At 39.2% G+C, this 20,300-nt stretch overlaps 1 protein-coding gene across 1 annotated transcript in view; it reads left to right on the plus strand.

The window, feature by feature from the left end:
* Window positions 1–20,300, plus strand: part of Myo3a (myosin IIIA) — a 206,125-nt gene that overhangs the window by 174,120 nt on the left and 11,705 nt on the right. Inside the window, exons 29-31 of the mRNA XM_055608590.1 lie at window positions 15,995–16,178; window positions 18,388–18,428; window positions 19,416–19,559. Of these exons, the coding sequence (XP_055464565.1) occupies window positions 15,995–16,178; window positions 18,388–18,428; window positions 19,416–19,559 (369 nt within the window). The remainder of the gene's footprint in view (window positions 1–15,994; window positions 16,179–18,387; window positions 18,429–19,415; window positions 19,560–20,300) is intronic.

Consider the following 20,300-nt stretch of genomic DNA (forward strand, 5'->3'; position numbering starts at 1 on the left):
GAGAACAGCGGTTCAGTGTGGGTTGGGGCTCACTGGAGGTAGGAGTCATGCAGTATGAGCACAGTGGGCCACAGGGCTCTGAATTCATAGAATAAGCAGGTGGTACAGGAAGTGGGGAAACCGTGGCAAGGGAGAGGGCGCTGGAATATGGGGAGAGGACGACTGCTTCATGGCAGCTCAGGAAGTGAGAGAGGGACAGAGACCTGTGCCCAACATCTCCTCCAGGGAAACCCCAGCCACCTAGCCTCTTCCGAGGAGGCTTCCCTCTTAGGGTGGGATTTTCAAGAGCGAGAAGGGACAAATGAAGAGGTGAATGAAGTCCAGAGGAGCAAGAAAAGAGGGGTGACCAGAGAAACAGAACAACCAGGGAGCCTAGAACCTGACAGACACAGAAAAGAGGACACTGTGACGAATGCACTAGAAGAGGCGTGGCTGGAGAGAGAGCGCAGAGCATCACTCAGCTTTTTCAGTCAGATTTGTTCCCAGAGTTTATTTGGACAATCTACACTCATATATTTTGTTTTTTTAAAATAGAGACTCATCCTACATCCCAGACCAACCCAGAATTCACTGTGTAGCCCATGATAGCCTATGACTCACTATGCAGCTTGAGCTGGCCTTGAACTTGTAGGATCCCTCTGCCTTGCCCTCCTGAGTACTGGAATTACAGGTATAAGCCCCCACACTGAGTTCATGTATTAATATGTTTTAAATATGAGGGGGTTTTGTGTTCAAAAAGAAAAACATTTCTCAAATAGCTTACAAACATTCATTGTGAAGTTTAACTGAAAAGCTTAACGTAGAAAGTTGGACCCGGTGTTGTCTGAGCACTGTGGACTCCCTGCACTGGATCTGGGTCAAGGTTATCTTAGGCCAGTTAAACCCCATCCTAAATGTTAAGACTCTAATTTTCTTTATAGAACAGTGTATACTTACCATGGGACCCCACCAAGGAACCCCATTATCCATTCCTTATCCTTTCAGTTCAGTTCACCAGCATAGAGAAGTTTGGGTACACATGTAAAACTAAGTTATCAGCAGCACAGTCTGAATTTGCTTACCCCCAAACCTTTCCCACCCAGGATCATTTCACACACTATAAGCTTATTCACCACACAGTAGACATTCACTACTTGCTTATTAATTAGCTTGAGCATTAGTTCATTTCCTTCAATTACAATAATCATAAGAAAGTATAATGGGATCAAAGACCTCAATATAAAACTAGACACACTAAATCTGTTAGAAGAAAAAGTGGGGAAGAGCCTTGACCTCATTGGCACAGGAGACAAATTCCTGAACAGAACAGCAACAGCACAGGCTCTACGATCAACAATCAATAAACAGGACCTCATGAAACTGAAAAGCTTCTGTAAAGCAAAGGACATTGTCATCAGAAAAAAACAACAGCCTACTAGACTGAGAAAGGATTTTCACCAACCCTATATCTGAACTTGAAAAATTAAATAGCAACAAATCAACTAATCCAATTAACAGAGCTAAACAGAGAATTCTGAACAGAGGAATATTGAATGGCAGAGAAACCCTTAAAGAAATGCTCATAGTCCTTGGTTGTCATGGAAATGCAAAAAAAATAAATAAATAAAAATAAAAAAGGAGAAGAAGAAACAGAAAAAAAAGACCCTGAGATTTCACTTTACACTCATCAGAATGGCTAAGATAAAAAACTCAAGTGACAACACATGCTGGAGAGCATGTGGAAAAAGGGGAATCCTCCTCCACTGCTAGTGAGAATATAAACTTGTACAACCACTTTGGAAATCAATCTGGTGCTTTCTCAGAAAATTAGGAATAGTGCTACCTCAAGATACAGCTAAACCACTCCTGGGCATATACCCAAAATATGTTCAAGTATACTACAAGGGCATTTGCTCAGCTATGTTCATAGAAGCTTTATTGTAATAGCCAGAATCTAGAAACAACCTAGATGTCCATCAACAGAGGAATGGATACAGAAATTGTGGTACATTTACACAATGGAATATTACTCAGCAATTAAAAACAAAGAAATCATGAAATTTGCAAGCAAATGGTGGGAACTAAAAAAGATTATCCTGAGTGAGGTAAAATAACCCAGAAGCAGAAAGACATGCATGGTATATATACTCACTTATAAATGGCTATTAGCCGTATAATATAGGATAAACATACTAAAATCTATAGTCTTAAAGAAGCTAAGCAAGAAGGAGGACCCTAAGAAAGATTATTAATTCTCATTCAAAATGGCAAACAGGAAAGACATCAGAAGCATGAGAAGACAGGAAACTGGACCGGAGCCTACCATAGAGGACCTCTGAAAGAATCTACCCAGCAGGGGATCGAAGCAAATGCTGAGATTCATAGCCAAACTTTGGGTAGAGTACAGGGAATCTTATGAAACAAGGGGGAGATAGAAAGACCTGGAAAGGACAGGAACTCCACAAGGAGACCAACAGAACCAAAAATATCAGTCCAGGAGGGCCTGAAGAGACTAATGAATCAACCAAGAACCATGCATGGAGAGGACCTAGACCTGTGGCTCAGATGTAGCCCATGGGCAGCTCAGTCTTCATGGGAGATCCTTAGTAATGGGAGCAGGGGCAGTCGCTGGCAGGAACTAGATTATCTGGTGGGAATTTCCCCACAGAGAAAAAGAATCCAGACAGTCCTGATGAGACTTGACAGGCTAGAGTCAGATAGTATGAGAGGAGGACCTCCAATATCAGTGAACTAAGGGAGGGACGGGGGAGGGAGTCTGGTGGGATGGGGAGGAAAACTGGAGGGGGCTACAGCAGGGATACAAGGTGAATAAATTATAATAAATAATAATTATTATTATAATTATAAAAATTATAATTAAAGAAAGTATAAGGTCCAGGAGAAAAGGTCTTTACAAGTTCACATTGTTTGTTTTTCAAAACTAACAATTTACATTCACTCTTTAAGTCCTTGCTGATTTTCTTAGATTGCTTGCTTCTAAGTTCCTCTGGTCAAAAAAAAAAAAAAGGCCTAATACAAATCTGCAGAAGAGTTATTCACATTATAGTTCATCTAAGGAAAATGTTTTTGTGTTGGAGCCTTCCTTCAGCTATGGAGAAAGGATTCAGGCAGATAGCTGATGTCCTGTGAACCCCTACATGAGCACAGACCCAACAGGCCACTCCACCGTGCACTTCCTCACATACCACTTAGTAAACCAAATACGGCTCACTTCAAATAATCCCGCCTTTAAGATAGTCCATGATCCAGGCTTGATTGATCATTTTATGCCTCAGAAGTCTGCAGGCGTCTTTGTTAATTGACGTACCCCGTTCCCTTTTTACGAACATTCTAACCCCCTGCTAGGTCACGTAAGAACTGCGACGTTTCTCAGTCATGCTCTGCAAAAGCCCTAGAAAATGGGCAGATCATAGAAAGTCATTAGACCTTCCAAATTAATTTTAACTATTATGCCCTTAAGGGCAATTTCCTATATTGCTGTGAAATATATAGCTTATACCACAATATCAGGTAAAATAATGTTCAAATGAAGGCCAACAGCCTAATTATAAAGTTTAAAAATAATAGCAGTGTCTATTCATTATACGTGTTTGGAATTGTTTTAAATGAGCTTGATCAGAGCCAACTGAATAAGAGCTTCACTGAGAGGAACTCTGCTGGATAGTTTTATGTCACCTTGACACATGTGACTACAGAGAAGAGGGAACCTCGATAAAGAGGTTCCATAAAATGGGGCTGTAGGCAAGCCAGTAGGGCATTTTCTTAAGTAGAGATTGATCAGGAGAGCCCAGCCTGTTGTGAGTGGTGCTATCCCTGGACTGTGGTCCAGAGATAAAACAACCATTAGGAACAAGCCAGTAAGCAGCACCTTTTCAAGTTCTCTAAACAGCTTCGGCCTCTGGGTTCCTGCCCTGTTTGAGTTCCTCTCCTGACTCCCTTTGATGATACAGTACATAGGATATATGAGCTAGAAGTTGGCTATCTGTTCACAGATCCTAAAAATTACTCTGGCACTCAGAAATATCAAGTGCATTGCACAATTTCTCCTGCCAAGGTTTTTGCAAAGCAGGATGTTTTTCTTCTTAATTGTGTTACACCTGGCAATTTGTATTGACCATTGTAGGGAGGGGGAACCAAAGACTGATTGTGGGTCAAACAACCCTGGACCCACAGAAGTAAGCTCCATTCCTCCGCTTGCAGAGAAGCTCTGACTAATTCACTGGGCTGCAAGTTTAGGCGGTGCACAGCCAACAAATGAGGATGCTATTGTATTTCGTTGGCATGGTGTTGTCAGTGCATTCCATGCCAAGTCCCAGGGTCTCTTCTCTGCACACACAAAGCTGATCAAAGGAAAGGGCTTTAATACTGTCTTCAGAGTCAATGCCAGGGGGAGGGGGAATAGCAATTTTTTTTAATTATTTTGAAATTTCTGTGTCATTTATAAAATAGCCTTGCTGTGTTGGTTACTTTTCATGTTCCTGAGGGAACAACTTAAGGGAGAGAGACCTGGCTCAGGGCTTCAGTGGACTCATTCTGTCATAGACAACTCTATTTGGATGGGGAGAGTGCTATTCACTTCATTTGTTTCCTCACTTTATTTTTTTATTTTATTTTTTACAATTTATTCATTGTATATCCAGATTGTAGTTTCCTCCCTCAACTTCTCCCAGTCCTACCCTCTCTCCCTCTTCCCCCCATCCTTTTTCCCCTAGTCCACTGAAAGGGAAAGTTCTCCTTCTCGGCCATCTGACCCTAGTTTGTCAAGTCTCATCAGGACTGCCTGGATCCTCTTCCTCTGTGGTCTGGCAAGACCACATTGCCAGGGGGAGTGATAAAATAGCAGGCAACTGAGTTCATGGCAGAGACAGTCCCTGTTCCCCTTACTAGGGTACCCACATGGAGACTAAGTGCCTATTGGCTACATCTGAGCAGGAAGTTTAGGTCCTCTCCATGCACGGGCCATGGTTGGTACATCAGTCTCTGCAGGAACCCCTGGGCTCAGATCCTTTAGCTTTGTTGATCTCCTTGTGGGACTCCTGTCCCCTCTGTGTCCTTCTATTCCTCCCCCCTTCTTCAATAAGACTCCCTGTGCTCTGCCCAAAGTTTAGCTGTGTGTCTCTGCATCTGCTTCCATCCCCTGTTGGGTGGAGCCTTTCAGAGGAACCTCTGTAGTAGGCTCCTTTCCTGTTTTCTCTCTTCTACTGCTACTGGTGTCTATCCTGTTTGCCATTATGAATGAGATTAAAGCATCCTCCCTAAGACCCTCTTTGTTGTTTAACTTGTTTAGGTCTATAGATTTTAGTATGATTATCCTATATTATATCGCTAATATCTGCTTATGGATGACCAATACTCTTCAAACTATTCCACAAAATAGAAAAAGAAGGAACATTACCAAACTCATTCTACAAACCCACAGTCACCTTGATACCTAAACCTCACAAAGACCCAACAAAGAAAGAGACTTTCAGACCAATTTTCCTGTGAACATTAATGCAAAAATACTCCCTAAAATACTTGCAAACCAAATCCAAGAACACATCAAAGATATCATCCTCTATGACCAAGTAGGCTTCATCCCAGTTATGCAGAGGTGGTTCAATATTTGTAAATCCATCAATGTGATCCACCATATTAACAAACTGAAAGAAAAAAAAACCACATGATAATCTCCTTAGATGCTGAAAAAGCATTTGACAAAATCCAACATCCATTCATGTTTAAAGTATCAGAGAGATCAGGGATACAAGGCACATTCATAAACATAGTGAAGGCAATATACAGCAAGCCTATAGCCAACATCAAACTAAATGGAGAGAAACTTGAACCAATCCCACTGAAATCAGGGCTGCCCACTCTTTCCATATCTCTTCAACATGGTACTTAAAGTCCTAGCTAGAGCAATAAGACAACTAAAGAAAATCAAGGGGATTCAAATCAGAAATGATGAAGTCAAAATATCACTATTTGCTGATGATATGATAGTATATATGAATGATCCCAAATATTCTATCAGGGAACTCCTACAGCTAATAAACACATTCAGCAAAGTGGCTGGATACAAAATTAACTCAAAAAATCAGTTGTCCTCCTGTATACAAAAAACAAATAGAGAAAGAAATTAGGGAAACAACACCCTTCATAATAGACACACACACACACACAAAAAAAAAAAAAAAAAAAAAAACCTAAAGTACTTTAGTGTAACTCTAACCAAGCAAGTGAAAAAAACTTCAAGTCTCTGAAGAAAGAAATTGAAGAAGATATCAGAAGATGGAAAGATCTCCCATGCTAGTAAAAATGGTAAAATGGTCATCTTACCAAAAGCAATCTGCAGATTAAATGCCATTATCATCAAAATACCAACAATTTTTTACAGACCTTGAAAGAAAATTTCTCAACTTTATATGGAAAAACAAAACAAAACAAAACAAAAAAAACAGAATAGCTAAAACAATCCTTTACAATAACAGATCTTCTGGAGGTAGCTCCATCTCTGATCTCAAGCTGTACTATAGAACAACAGTAATAAAAACTGTATGGTCCTGGCATAGAAACAGACTGGTTGATGGTTTCTTCACTTTAGAATGCCATGACTATAATAAAAAGTATCCTGGAAAAATTATTCTTTTGAGGATTTTAGGAATTAGCCTGCTAAGACTAGTTATAAGAACAGTTTCTATGCCTCCCTGCACTATGCCTAAAGTTTGGCTGTGAGTCTTAGCATCTGCTTTGAACCTCTGCTGGATGGAGTCTTTCAGGGGACATTTATGGTAGGCTCCCATCCTCTTCCCTCTCTTCAGCCTCTTTTAGTGTGCCCTCTATTCTATGTGCCCTTCTGAATAAGAATTAAGCATCCTCCCTAGGGTCCTCCTTGTTATTTAGCTTCTTTAGGTCTGTGGATTGTAGTATGGGTATCCTGTATTATATAGCTAATATCTGCTTGTGAGTGAGTATATACCATGTATGTCTTTCTGCTTCTGGGTTACCTCACTCAGGAAAAGCGGGAGAATTGAGGGACCCAGAGTGGGCAGGAGCTCCCTAAGACCAACAGAGGCCTGAAGAGACTTATGCAGCAAACAAAGTCCATGAATGAAGAGGATACAGACCCCTGATGTAGCCAATAGGCAACTCAGTCTCCATGTGGGTGCCTAAGTAAGGTGAACAGGGGCTGCCTCTGACATGGACTCTGTTGCCTGCCAGCTCTTTGATCACTGCTCCCTGGTGGGGGCCATTGCCAGGCCACAGAGGAAGAAGATACAGGCAGTCCTAATGAGACTTGATAGGCTAGGGTCACATGGTAGGGAAGGAGAGACCCCTTTTCTGAGAAGTAGGGGAAGGGAAGAGGGAGGAAGGGTGAGAACAGGAGGGATGATGGAGGGGGCTACAATTGCTGAGTAAAGTGAATAAATTTTATTAAAATAAATTTAGTTTAAAAAAGTTTCTAAAAACATTAGATACATACATACATACATACATACATACATACATACATACATACATACATAGACTGGTCTGTTGAGACAGGGTTTCTCTGTGTAGCACTGATTGCCCTGAAACTCACTCTGTAGACCAGGCTGGTTTCGAACTCAGAGATCCATCTACCTCTTACTCCTGTGTTTTGGGAGTAAAGGTGTGCACGGCCCAGCTCCATGACAAAATTTTTAAAGGCCTTTTTTTCTAGTAGTATGAAATAATAAACACATTATATGTGAATTACCTTACTTACAATGTTATTATATTAAGTACAGTTATGCAATTTCTGAGGAATTGATCTTTATAGTACAGTGTCCAAACATGCCAAGGAACTGCTCAGCTTTGATGTAGGCATCACTGGCCTTGGTGGGCATCTGTATCAACCTTATGGGCAGTTGGAAGCACATTGTTAACTGCTTTTCTGCTTCCATGCTAATTCCACATCCTCTGTAGTCTTATCTCCTGTGTAGGAGATAAAAATCTATGTGATATGGTAAATTAATTTTTGGCTGCAAAAAAATTTAATTATTTTCATCTTAAGCTTTTAGTCTTAAAGTGTTTTGTTGGAATGAATTTGGCTAACATGTCAGAAATCTATACTTTGTGAAAGTAAGGCAAACAACTTTAAAACAAATTTTGATACATTACTTTTTTATTTTTATAAATATACTTGAAATGTCTTTTAATAATTACCATTCAATATAATCTTAGGTGATTCTTGATTATAAACTTGTCAATAAAGCCCAACTCAAAATGATTGGGTGCCACAGTTGATCTTGATGGCCAAGTCAACTAGACTTAGTGAAGCCCCCCCTGTAGAATGCAAAGGCATTCCCTGAGACCGTTAAATAATAGAGACTCTCTCTCTCTCTACATAAATGAAGCTAAGGGAATAGTACCAAAAGCCAAAAGAAAAAAGTCCTGATTATTATTAAGCCTCAAATAAATAGAAATAAGAATAAGATTGTACCAACTATACTATGAGAATACTAAAATATCTGCCTTCTGTAAAGGCGATTAATTTTGCAAAAGTAATTACTTGATGTAATATGCTTCCCCAAGAAAAACACAACAGTGGTGATTCAGTTAAAGAATTACTTCCAAAAATGTTTCAAAGAATTTAACATATTTAGGCAAATGCCTTCACAAGTTCAGAGAATAGTGACTATCCACAGTGTGTTACGTGTTAGAGAAAAATGTAAAAATAAGGCATTTATTTATAAATAACAAAAACTATCAAAACAGTGCTTGTTAAAAGCTAAATTCGTTGACTTTAGTTACAGACTTAGAGGTAAAATTCATGAAAACAGTACTTACTGGTAGAATGCAACAGTATATAGGAAAGACTGCTTAGTACATGTAGATAAAACACTATATCAAAAGGTCAGAAGAAAAGGCCATTTTGATAAATACCAAAGCCGCTTTTAGTAAAATCCAGCACCCATGTTGATAAAATATAAAACCCAGTAAATTAAAAACTAAAGGATATTCTTTAACAGTGTGTATATTTCCTAAACTAATACCAGCATCATAATTAACTATAAAATAGTTGTTCCTTTAAAGAGGAGGATTAAAATAAAAGCAACAGTGTAAGCTGATAGAGCTGGAAAGTGGATCAGTTTCTGAGGAGCATAATCATCAAAGAAGAAAGGAAAGATGGTGGAAGAGTTACAAGATGATGTAGTCTGGCCTTTCAAAGAATGGGTGTAAGCAATAATTCGCATCAGCAACAAACTTAAGTAAGATATATGGAGGCAGATGATAGAAGATAAGTAGACAGACAGGCAGGCAGGCAGACATGATAGATTAAAAATGGATACATGCATATATGCACATATACATACATACATATGAATACATAGATAGAACATACATAGATACATAGTGGAAAAACTCATTGGAAATAATAGTGGAAATTAGTATCTTGAAATGAAACCAAAAAGAGACAATAAAGAAGAAATGCATGATAGAATTATGTTTTGTGCTTCAGGATTGCAAGATGAGATTTTATGAAATTACAAGAATTTAAAACATTGCATTCAAAATATCTTCCCCTAGAGCTTTAATGTCCCTAAATATCATTTATAAATTTCAAACAGAAAAAAAACATGTGATCAGCAAAATGAATAAAATAATGTGATCACTGAACACACATGCCTCTATTATAAAAAGTCAGTTGCACAATAATGAGCAGAGTAGGCCTAAAACCAACCTGATGTTTATTAAAAAGGTATAATGTTAGTCAGCAAGATGCAGGTAGATAATTCTTAAAGCTATTTTTGATTTGAGGGGGAAGAAATTCAATAGATTCTTACTCTTCACCAACTATCCAAACCAGATTTGTTTTATTTTTTTTCTTAAGGTTGACAAATACAGAAATCAGCATCTGTGGCCTGAGTACTTCTCTGCCTCTGCATAGAAAAAGACAAAGCAGGAAATAAAAAGAGCAAGAGGGAAAATGTTGAAAGAGCCCTTCTAGAGACTCAAAAAATCATTAAAAGATTAAAGAGCTGAAGAAAGTAATATTGCAGAGGTTAGGTGCTCTTTCTCTGAGACAGAGAAAGTCCTTCTAGATTAGGAAAGCCAGGAGTGAACTCAAGACATTGATTCATTTTCACAGCAGTTACATGGTTGGCAAATGAGCACATATGTGACATTCAGGAATAAAGAGAGTAAATTAAAGAAAGTGAATATGAATATTTTTCCTTATCAAAATGGAAAGTATAAAAAAGTTTAACTTATTATTGCCAAATATAAGAGTGTGAGTACACTCAATATTTTGAAAAATGACATGGCAACATAAAGGGAGGAGAAAAAAACATACAAAGGCAGGCAGGCATGCAAGAAGGAAGGAAAGCAGGCAGGCAGAAAGGAAGGAATGAAAGAATAGAAATTGTTTATGTAATTGACCCAGTAAACCCACTTATAAAGTAGTAATCAAGGAAATAATTAGAGCTTAAAAAGAGAAATATGTGTACATGGTAAGAAACAAGGTTGGACAAAAAGAAAGGGATCAATAAGTAACGACACTTCATCCGTGGATAGCTGATCCAACTATACGATGGATGGAACGTTGCTATAGAGTGGGAATTGTAATTCTGTAACTAAAACAGCTCACTCTTCCTGCAGTGAGAGGCCGTTCATTGACAAGAGTTCTAGAAAGGCTGAGGGGTTGATTGAATGAGAACAAAGTTCTCATTGGAGCCGAGTGAACACATCTATCTTTGCTGGCTTTAGTTCTGGGTGAAATGAAGAACCTTTATAACCCCATTGCAACCAGGAATGGAGCTTCTGCACTCTGCCTGACAGTGTCTCATCTCCAAATATGCCAAAGCTAGCTTGATATCTCTTCCAGAAACCATATGATTGGACATGTTCTAACAAGGAATAATAGAATATCAAACTCTCAGCAGGGGAAATATAAACCATACATATACAGAACCAGAAAGCTCAGTCTTCCTCTCTCTCTCTCTCTCTCTCTCTCTCTCTCTCTTTCTCTCTCTCTCTCTCTCTCTTCCTCCCCACCCGTGTGTGTGTGTGTGTGTGTGTGTGTGTGTGTGTGTGTGTGTGTGTGTGTGTGTTTACTACTTGGCCCTTGGAGAAAAATAATACCAGGTTTTGCCATTTTACCTCAGACTAAATATGCCAATGTTTTTCAGATAAACTAAAGTCAACATTAGTTTGAAAAGAGCTGAGACATTATTAGAGACCTTAAATCCCACTGCTGAGTTTTCCTTGTATTCTAGGCACAGAGTCATAGATATTTATTGATGAACTAGAGTCTGTGGATGACATACACTGCTGGACTCAGTCCATGATGAAGGCCCACCATGCCTAGAATAGCAGTGCTCTCTCAGCTCAGATGGAGGAGGATCAGTAGCTATCTTGTTGAGAATGTCAGGAGACTGAAACAGATCCACTCAAACAGGACAACATGCCCCCACCCATGCTGCTAGGGACGTTCAGCCAAGACAAGCCCCTCACCTTAACCTTGGTCCTCTGATTAAGGTACTCAAGAGAACATGAGTACCCAGGGGAGAAGCAAAAGATTAAACCAGGTCCAGTGAGAACTAAGCACATCTCCCAGAGAGAAAGGAAGGAGGCCGGCCACAGAGGAGCACTTTAGGTCTGGATCTGAATCTAGGTTTCCTAGCCTGGCCGAAAGGTGGATGAGCAGAATGGAGAATGCAGCCTGCTTCCTCCAGTCTGCTTTCACGGTGCCTGAGTGGAAGTCCTGAGGAATTCTGCAGGTCATATAGTTCTTGAAGGTCAAGCATGCCAAGAGGAAATGGAAATTTACAAAAACTGAAAAACTGGTTTCTTAAGAAAAGAGTTAGGGTAGCTTAATGCCCGGCTACTGACTCCTGATTTAGGCACCTGACACTTCTGCAAATCATACTCTGTGTGAACACTTTAGAGAAATAGTGTGATTATCACTAAAATTAGAAAAATACTGAAGTTTAACTTTCTAAAGCAAATGCTAGCAATGGGTTTTAAATTTGTCTCTTTTCTTCTGAATGCAAAATATTAAAATGCACGTCAATTTATTATCCAAAAGGTACATTTCTGATAAATTTAAATGCTTAAGGAATCACTACCAGCACTGCAATATGAATAATGCCTTACCTCCTGGCTCTAACCTTTGCAAGCTAACATTTGTCATTCAAATCACATGGAATAGCCACAAATCTAATTCTGCTAGTGTCAACATTGATACACTGTTGGAAGTTTGTGATTATAAATGTTTGTGTTATTTTTGTAATCATGGGGACAGGGTGATTAGTACACAAGGTTTGTGTTCCCCCAAAGGAACAAAATGAAGAAGGACATTGGGGCACAGGATAAACTTGTGCCTCTCTTGTGAGCTGATAAACTCACAGGAAAACAAAACAAAACAAACAACAACAACAACAGAAACCAGGAAACAAAACAGTACAGGGAACTTTGGCAGAGAGGTCAGCCTCATCATTCATCCTCATTCCCCGGTTGTCCTTTAACAGGTGGCAATGTCTTAGCAAGCCACCCCTTAATAATACTCACCTGTTTTAGATTGTCCTGCTGAAGAAAACAAGCTGAAAAACTAAATGTGGATTCTATAAAACACAGAAGTACATAGGAATACTGGTTTCAAGTCGATGTATCCGCACTTTGTCAGTCTGTGACACACCCATGCCCACATGTGTATTTATAAATATTTTTATAAATGTGCTCTTAGAATACTTTTTCTTTTATCCTGCTTCCTTCCCTGCATGCAACCCACTTTAATCCCTCTTTAAAAGCCTTATTATAAAACACATACTCTTTCCTACGTTTTGTAAATATGCATGTCTTCTTACTTGCTATGTCTCAGTTTTTACCACTATGAAAAACGCCAGAGTAAACATCTTCGAAATTGTAGTTGTTTGGGAGCGACTTCAGGGGTAGCAGGGTTACTAAGAGGAAAGGCGTTTTGTTTTGCTTTATTTTCTTTTTAATTTTGAGTCTACTTTCCTCAAAGGCTGTAGCACCTGGCATTGGTTTCTGCCTTCTGTGAACACATGCTTTGTTATGACACCCTGTCCATAAGGGTTATGCTTCTTTGTAATTTTTGCTCATATGTCTGGGGTAAAATGATCGTTGTTGCAGCTTGCTCCCTGTCCAAGCACGCTCAGTACTGATTTAATTTATTAATTTGCTCACCTTGATCTTCTCATTTGGATCTCTTGTCCATGTTCCTGTTGGTTTGTACATTTATAGGCTTTTGTCAGCACTCTGTATTTAAAACAACAGCCCATTATTTGTCAGTGGGGTTGTAAAACACAGCTTCCCAAGTTTCTGTGGTGCCTTTTAACTTTACTACATTCAGGCTTTTGTCTTTCTTCTGTGACTCTCGGGACTGACCCAAACAGGCTAGGCCAGTGTTGTCCTCCTGGCCTACTCACATCCTCAGTTCCTTGGATATTTATGGTGAGCAAATATGTCTGCTTCCTGACTCTTGAGTTTTGATTAAGGTATCTATTGTGCTTCATGAGTTCACCTGATTTTCTTCCCAGAGTTTGATTGGTTGTCTTATTTACATTTCTCTTTAGAGCACTGGATATTTCTTTTTATATGTGATGACAAGTCAGTGACACAGTTAATAAAAGTATCCTGAGCATCTACTCTCCACTCAGCTCTGTCTCTGTCAACTCCCATGGGTGTAGAGCTCCAGACAGCTGCAAATGCCTGTCCCACTCTGCCCACCAGGGAAGACCAGGAGTCCACCATGAGGATTTCAAAACCTAAATAAATATTCCCACCACCTACATCTCTCCATATCCATTGTATGCAATCATCATAGACAAAGGTCCCATACAGAAAGATTGGGAGACAGCTCAAGGGATAAAATGTTTCCCCTGCAAACACAGAGAACAGAATTCGGATCCCAGAGCCCACGTGAAGGCCGGACAAGCATGCTGACCATGAGAACAGCACTAGGGAAGCAGGGACAGGAATCCCAAGGGCAGGCTGACTATCTGGACTAGCAATAATTGTCAAGTTTTAGGTTCATCAAGAAACCGTGGCTCAATAAATAAAGTGGAGAACAATCAAAGAAGATATCCACTGTTGACCTTAGGCCTATGGCAGACGGGAGATAAGAAAGATGTGTATATTGAATGAGAGAGAGAGCAGTAGAAGCAACTACAGGGCAGTAGCAACAGATATAGGCTTGGGTTCTATATTCATTTTCTAGGGCTGCCACAATAAACCACAGAGCAAGTGGCTTTAGCAGGATATCTGTTGCCTTCCATTCTGCAAGCTCAAAATCTGAGACCACAGTATTGTCAGTAGGTCTCCTCTGAAGCATAGTTTGTCAGTGCAGTTTTCCCCTATGTCCGTGTGTGTGTGTGTGTGTGTGTGTGTGTGTGTGTGTGTGTGTGTGACATGTATGTGCAGGTGCCAGTGGAGACAGGACAGGGTGGTCAGTTTTCCACAGAGCAGAAGTTATGGGAGGTTATACTGTGCCTGCTGTGGGCGCTGAAAACCAAACCCTGGTCCTCTGGAAAAGCACCCAGCACTGTTAGTTACTGCTGGGCTATTTTCCAACCTCGGCCAGAAAACATCATTAAATACCTAAATATTTAGCATATTTTTCCTGAGGTTGTGGGAAAAAAATGTCTTTAGGTTGGAAGGCATGAAATGATGGGCTATGCTCAAGGATGCAGAAATGAGGGATATCAGGACATAAAGGGCCTACAGTCTGTCTATGAAGAGCATCCTTGACCTTCTAAAAGGTATTTTCTTTTTGAAAATAGTGTTTTATTCATGGAGCTGGAGAAATGACTCAGTGGTTAAGAGCACTATTTGCTCTTGCAGAAGACCTAGGTTTGATTCCGACCATCCATTTGATGTCTCACAACCTTTATCACCTGAATTCCAGGGGATCCAGCACCCTCTTCTGGCCTCAGCTGGCACTAGGCAGTCATGTGGTACACAGACAAAGCACACATATGCAAAAATCAAATAAACAAATAAGTGTAAGCAATAAAAATATTTTCTTTGATATTCATATGTTCACATAATGTATTTTAGTCCACCCTTCCATTCTCTCACCCTAATTCTCCCTCTACTCCCCACCACTTTTTCTTTCCAACCAACTCCATGTGCCCTCTGTTTGTTAAAATACCTGTTTTAATTTTTTTTAATTGAATTGGACAAGGTACTAGAGCATGGCTAGTGTCTCAGAGGCCTCATGCTTGGAGGAAACCTCCTTCCCCAACAGCCACTGATTGCCAATAGCTTCATAGACAAGAGCTGGGACTTCACAAGCCCCTCCCCAGTCGTGCTAGGGTCAGGCCGGCTTTATCGCAAGCAACAACTAGGCTTCACTGTGTCATTTTTCAAACAGAATTTGTTTAGTTGTTTCTCTTCCCACTCCCTTCTCTTCTGTTTCCTTCCTCCTTTGTGCTGGCCCAGTCCCAAGAGTCACCCACGTCTAATGAAATTTGAAATAGCACTCAGATTGAGTAGAGATAATTTGATAGGATTATCACTGTCTTCTTGGCAGGGCCAAGAAATCCTTTATCCTCAGAATCATTTCTTCTTCATTCTCATGGCAATTATTCAGATTCTTTGCCATCTTCCATTTATTTTTGTTACAATTGTATTGTTCTAATATGTCAACTCAGATTTTACATGATATTACAGTCAAGTTAAAATTTAGTCACAGGCAACTTTAAAGTGTTTCTAAAAATACTAAGAATATATATGCATATATATATATATATATATATATATATATATATATATATATATCTTGGTACTGTATTTCTATATTTCTTGCCATTCAGGTAGAAATGAGATAAGTAGATTTTACCTATATATTCTAAGAATGGTCCTGGCCTCATCCCTCCCATGAACCTGTGTCCCTATTCCATATCACTGAATTCTTCTTGCTCTTTTCTCCTCTCTTCTTTCTCTCAAAGTCCTAGGCCACCAAGCAGACTGTCATGACTATAATATGGGTGAATGAGATACTGAACACAGTTTGCATGCATAGAAGCTCTTATTTATCCAAAGGAAAACATTTTATAGTTTCTGAAATTCAAAACGTATTTATGATCACCTTTCTTACAGGTGTCTCTAAAGGAGAAGAGCCAAAAATATTGAGACCTCCAAGACGACCCCGGAAACCCAAAACATTAAATAACCCTGAAGACTCTACATACTACTATCTACTCCATGTAAGTGGCTCATTCTTACAATCAAACTGAAAACTGGTAGAAACTATGGCAGCGTTAGGCTGCCTCAGAAGAAGGCCTTGCAACATGGGAACACTCCTTGGATTCCACCTCACAGTTACCCCACTAAATGGCCCCTTTTTCCTCCAGTCCTTTTCCTCATAGTCTTGGGCTCTCTTGTAATCTTGGACCTATAATGTGTTTTCCCAAAAACTTTTTCTGGTAGTCACTTGTCTCAGAGTTTCATTGCTGTGAAGAGACACCATGAACATGGCAACTCTTATAAAGAAAGACATTTAGTTGGGGCTGGCTTACAGTTTCAGGGGTTTAGTCCATTATCATCATGACAGGAAACATGTGGGCAGACATGGTCTTGGAGAAGGAGCTGAGAGTTCTATATCAGGAACAACAGGAAAGAAACTGTACCAATACTGGGCATAGCCTGAGCATAGGAGACCTCAAAGCCCACCATAACAGTGACACCCTTCTCCAACAAGGCCACACCTCCTAATAGTGCCACTCCCTTATGGGTCAGGCATTCAAACACATGTGTCTATGGGGGCCATACCAAGTCAAACCACCACATCACTTATCAGAATTTACACACAATTATCAACCTAGGCAGGGAAGTCCATCATAGGAAAGCCCTTCAGATAGAGACCTTCATTTTAATGAATATGTAGTTATGCATGTTGTAAAAGAGAAGTGAACCTTTGTTAAGCTTCCGCAAATTCCAGGCCAATGGTGAGATGTATCCCTAACCATTGTGATAGCTGATCCTAGAACTAGCCCTTAGTTTTGTGTCCATGTCTCAGGTCAGAATCATGAGACACAAGTGAACATCTTAGCTTTCCCATCAGGGCTATTAACTTGATTGAGATCTCCAGGATCTCCTCAGTTGGCAGCATGAGAAATCATTGGGATGCTCTCTACTAGGCTTCCTTTCCCCTCCTTACTATCCTCCATGCATGCCCCAGTGATCACCTTGGTTTCTGTGAACTTGGCAGTTATCTAAGGTCTTGCCCTTCCTTTTCTACCTGACACCTGTGCCAGCGGTCACATTATGCTTTCTAGCTACCAGTTCATCCTCCTCCTCTAGCCACACAGAATCTTCTCAGTTCTGACCATCACCATTTCTCAATCAAACTTCCCAGCTTACACCAGAAACTTTCTCAAAACTATGAATTTGATTATGTTCCTCCTTTAATTAGGTCAGCAAAAAGTTCAGGTCCCAGCGTCTTCTTCACTAGACACAGCTTCTGCCCCCATGTCAACTCATCATAGGAAACTGCTTAAACTCCACAGTGAGAGGCATCCCCTCGGCATCCAAGTCATTCCTTCTGACCCCAGTGGTCTCTCCATTTCTAATACCTATTCAGTCTACCACTGTACAAAGAAGAGCAAAAACTTCTTCATGCCCTTGAAAACCTACAGAATCTCAGAGTTCATCGGAAACAAGAGTCACATGACACAGGCAGAAAGTGAAGCTCACACTTGATTTCTCAGCTAGCTGGGCCAATTCTAGTCATCCCCTTCCCTCTGGTTTTTCACCATGTTTCTGTATGATGCCTGCCTCCCTCATGGTGTTGCCTGGGATCCTAATGTATGACCTCTTCACTTTTCAATTCTTTAGAATAGTCTCATCATCTTAGAATAGCTCTCATGACCTTGGTCACTGCCCCGTTTAGAACCTTTGTCTCTGTCTTAGGTCTCTCTTCTAGCTCCATACACAAATAGCAAACTACCTAATATTTATTACATAATCTACATGGATGTGCACATAAAGAGGTCCAGACATAGATAGGTGCCTTCATTCCTACCGCTGTGTTGAGATATGTCACAAGTCATACAAACCACCCAGGTAAGATACAACAAAGTGGCTTTTAGTGCAATCATCACCACAGTCAATTTCATGGCATTTTAATCACTCCAAAATGAAACTCTAGCCATTATCAGTCACCACCAAACTCCATTCTTAACCCAAGCCCTAAGCAATCAGTAATTGACTGTCATCTATGTATTTACCTCTTCCAGAACCCATATAAACAGAAGCACATAGTACCTGCTTATGAATTACTTCATAATTTCATAAGCTAGTAATCACTTGTCCTGTTCTCCCTCTTTCTCACCTGTCATTGAGATAATAAACATTATACAGTATTATTTCATGTTACTATATATTATAAATTTTCAATTCTTCTATTTAATTTAGAAGTCAATCCAAGAAGAAAAACGAAGACCAAGAAAAGATAGGTAATTATCTTTTCTAAATTATAACATTGTTTTTGTTCAAATAAAATTATAAATCTTTATGTTCAAATTTTATTACAAATCACATATATTTGAAAAGTATCATGGTACCAGCATGAGAATATCCTGAATGTGAGGACTATATGGAACCCATAAATTAAATATACTGAGACAGAACTAAATCATTCATTAAGAATTCAAATATGGTTTAAATGTATTACATCATTGGGATAGGCTTTGCTTTTCTCTGCCCATTTAACAATGAGAATGCCTCAATATCCACAAATATTCTTTTCCCTTTTTGTTTTATGGTCCTTTGATACATCTTAAATTTCACATTTTATACCTTTTATAGATTGTTAGGATGGCAAGGGCTGTGTATTTTGTAGGTATGGCACACTTCTTCACATCATTCTTCTCTATATATAATATTTCAGTCTTTTAACACTTCAATATTTTGACATTTTAATCTTATTATTATGTCAAATAACTTTCAGACAAAGTTAGGAATGGAAGAGGGGTGCTTGTATTGAGCATAAACAGAGTTCCCTATTTACCACCTGGTGGTACCCATAATGGAAGTTAGTTAAGGTTATGGATGACAACATCATCAAGGCCAGTTCTCATGACAGTTATTCATGAACCTGGTGTGAACATGAATGTAGACTGGCCAAACTAGGAATCATTGTCACTGGCAGTTCTAGAAACCATCAGTTCATGTTAAATTAAACCTATTAAAAGCAAGAGAAGCCTGTCAAGCAGCTAATGCTTTTTTCAAGGTAAGAGATGAAAGATGCTTTGAATTGACAGGATATAGTGTTTTGTTTTAGTTTTTTATTTTTTTACATTTCAAGATTTCTCTCATACATAAGGGAATGTGTGGAATGTGCTTAAGTTACAGTAAATACTTCAAAAGAAGAAAATGTAGTGTGTAAGTCAAGTGAGCAGAAATTAGACTGATTGTGTGCATGTTTGTGTGTTCATTTGCAGTCAGGGAAAATTACTAGGTTTGGAAGATTTCTATTATAAGGAATTTTTGCCCACTTATTCTGGACCAAAGGAACATAGCTCTCATATAAGAGAAGAGAGAGAAAAGAAGGAGCTCCAGGATCAATGCACTGACAATAATGAAAGGTAATAACCTACAGTCTATAGAACATTCAAACAGAAACTTTGAGTAGAAAATCAAAAATTTTATTTTAAGCAAGCTTGTTTTATATCTACAATAATGGCATCATAATTCCCAAATAGGTCATCTTATTAATGACATATTGCTCAAAGTCAAGCCATAAACATGGTGGTAGTAAAATCATGCACCCTAGAAAAGGTCCCTCTCCACACCGCTTTGCTTGGTATAGTTATTATTAAAATCCCTTTAAAATGTGCCTATTTAATCAATTAACTGTATGGTCATCCTAGCCTTAAGCAATACAGTACACTTTTATTGAAATTAATGTCTAAATAATCTACTTTTAATCATTTACAGGATGTTTTTTGAGACAGGGTCTCACCATTTAACTTTACTAGCCTGGAACTTTATGTAGACCAGGCTAGACTAGAAGTCACATATATCTACCTACTTCTGCCTCCCAGAAGTAGGGACTGAAGGTGTGTGCCACCATGACTGGCCTCACTTATTGGATTTTTAATTATGTTTCTAATTTTCAAAATCTGAATTGATGTCTTGAATATGTTTTTTTTTATCTTACCACTAATTTTGTGGCATTAAATAATTTCTTTTGCACTTTAAGTACAACTTTAGGAATAATTTTCCTCTTTCCTCCAAAATCCATTGTGAAATTTTGAGACTGGGGGTGGGAGCAGAATGCAAATGTGGCGCATGGGAAACATTAGTGGGCAGCCGGGAGCCGCTCT

This window comes from Psammomys obesus, unplaced genomic scaffold (assembly GCF_907164565.1).
Source record: "Psammomys obesus unplaced genomic scaffold, mPsaObe1.curated_primary_1811, whole genome shotgun sequence".
In the NCBI taxonomy this organism is placed as follows: Eukaryota; Metazoa; Chordata; class Mammalia; order Rodentia; family Muridae; genus Psammomys; species Psammomys obesus.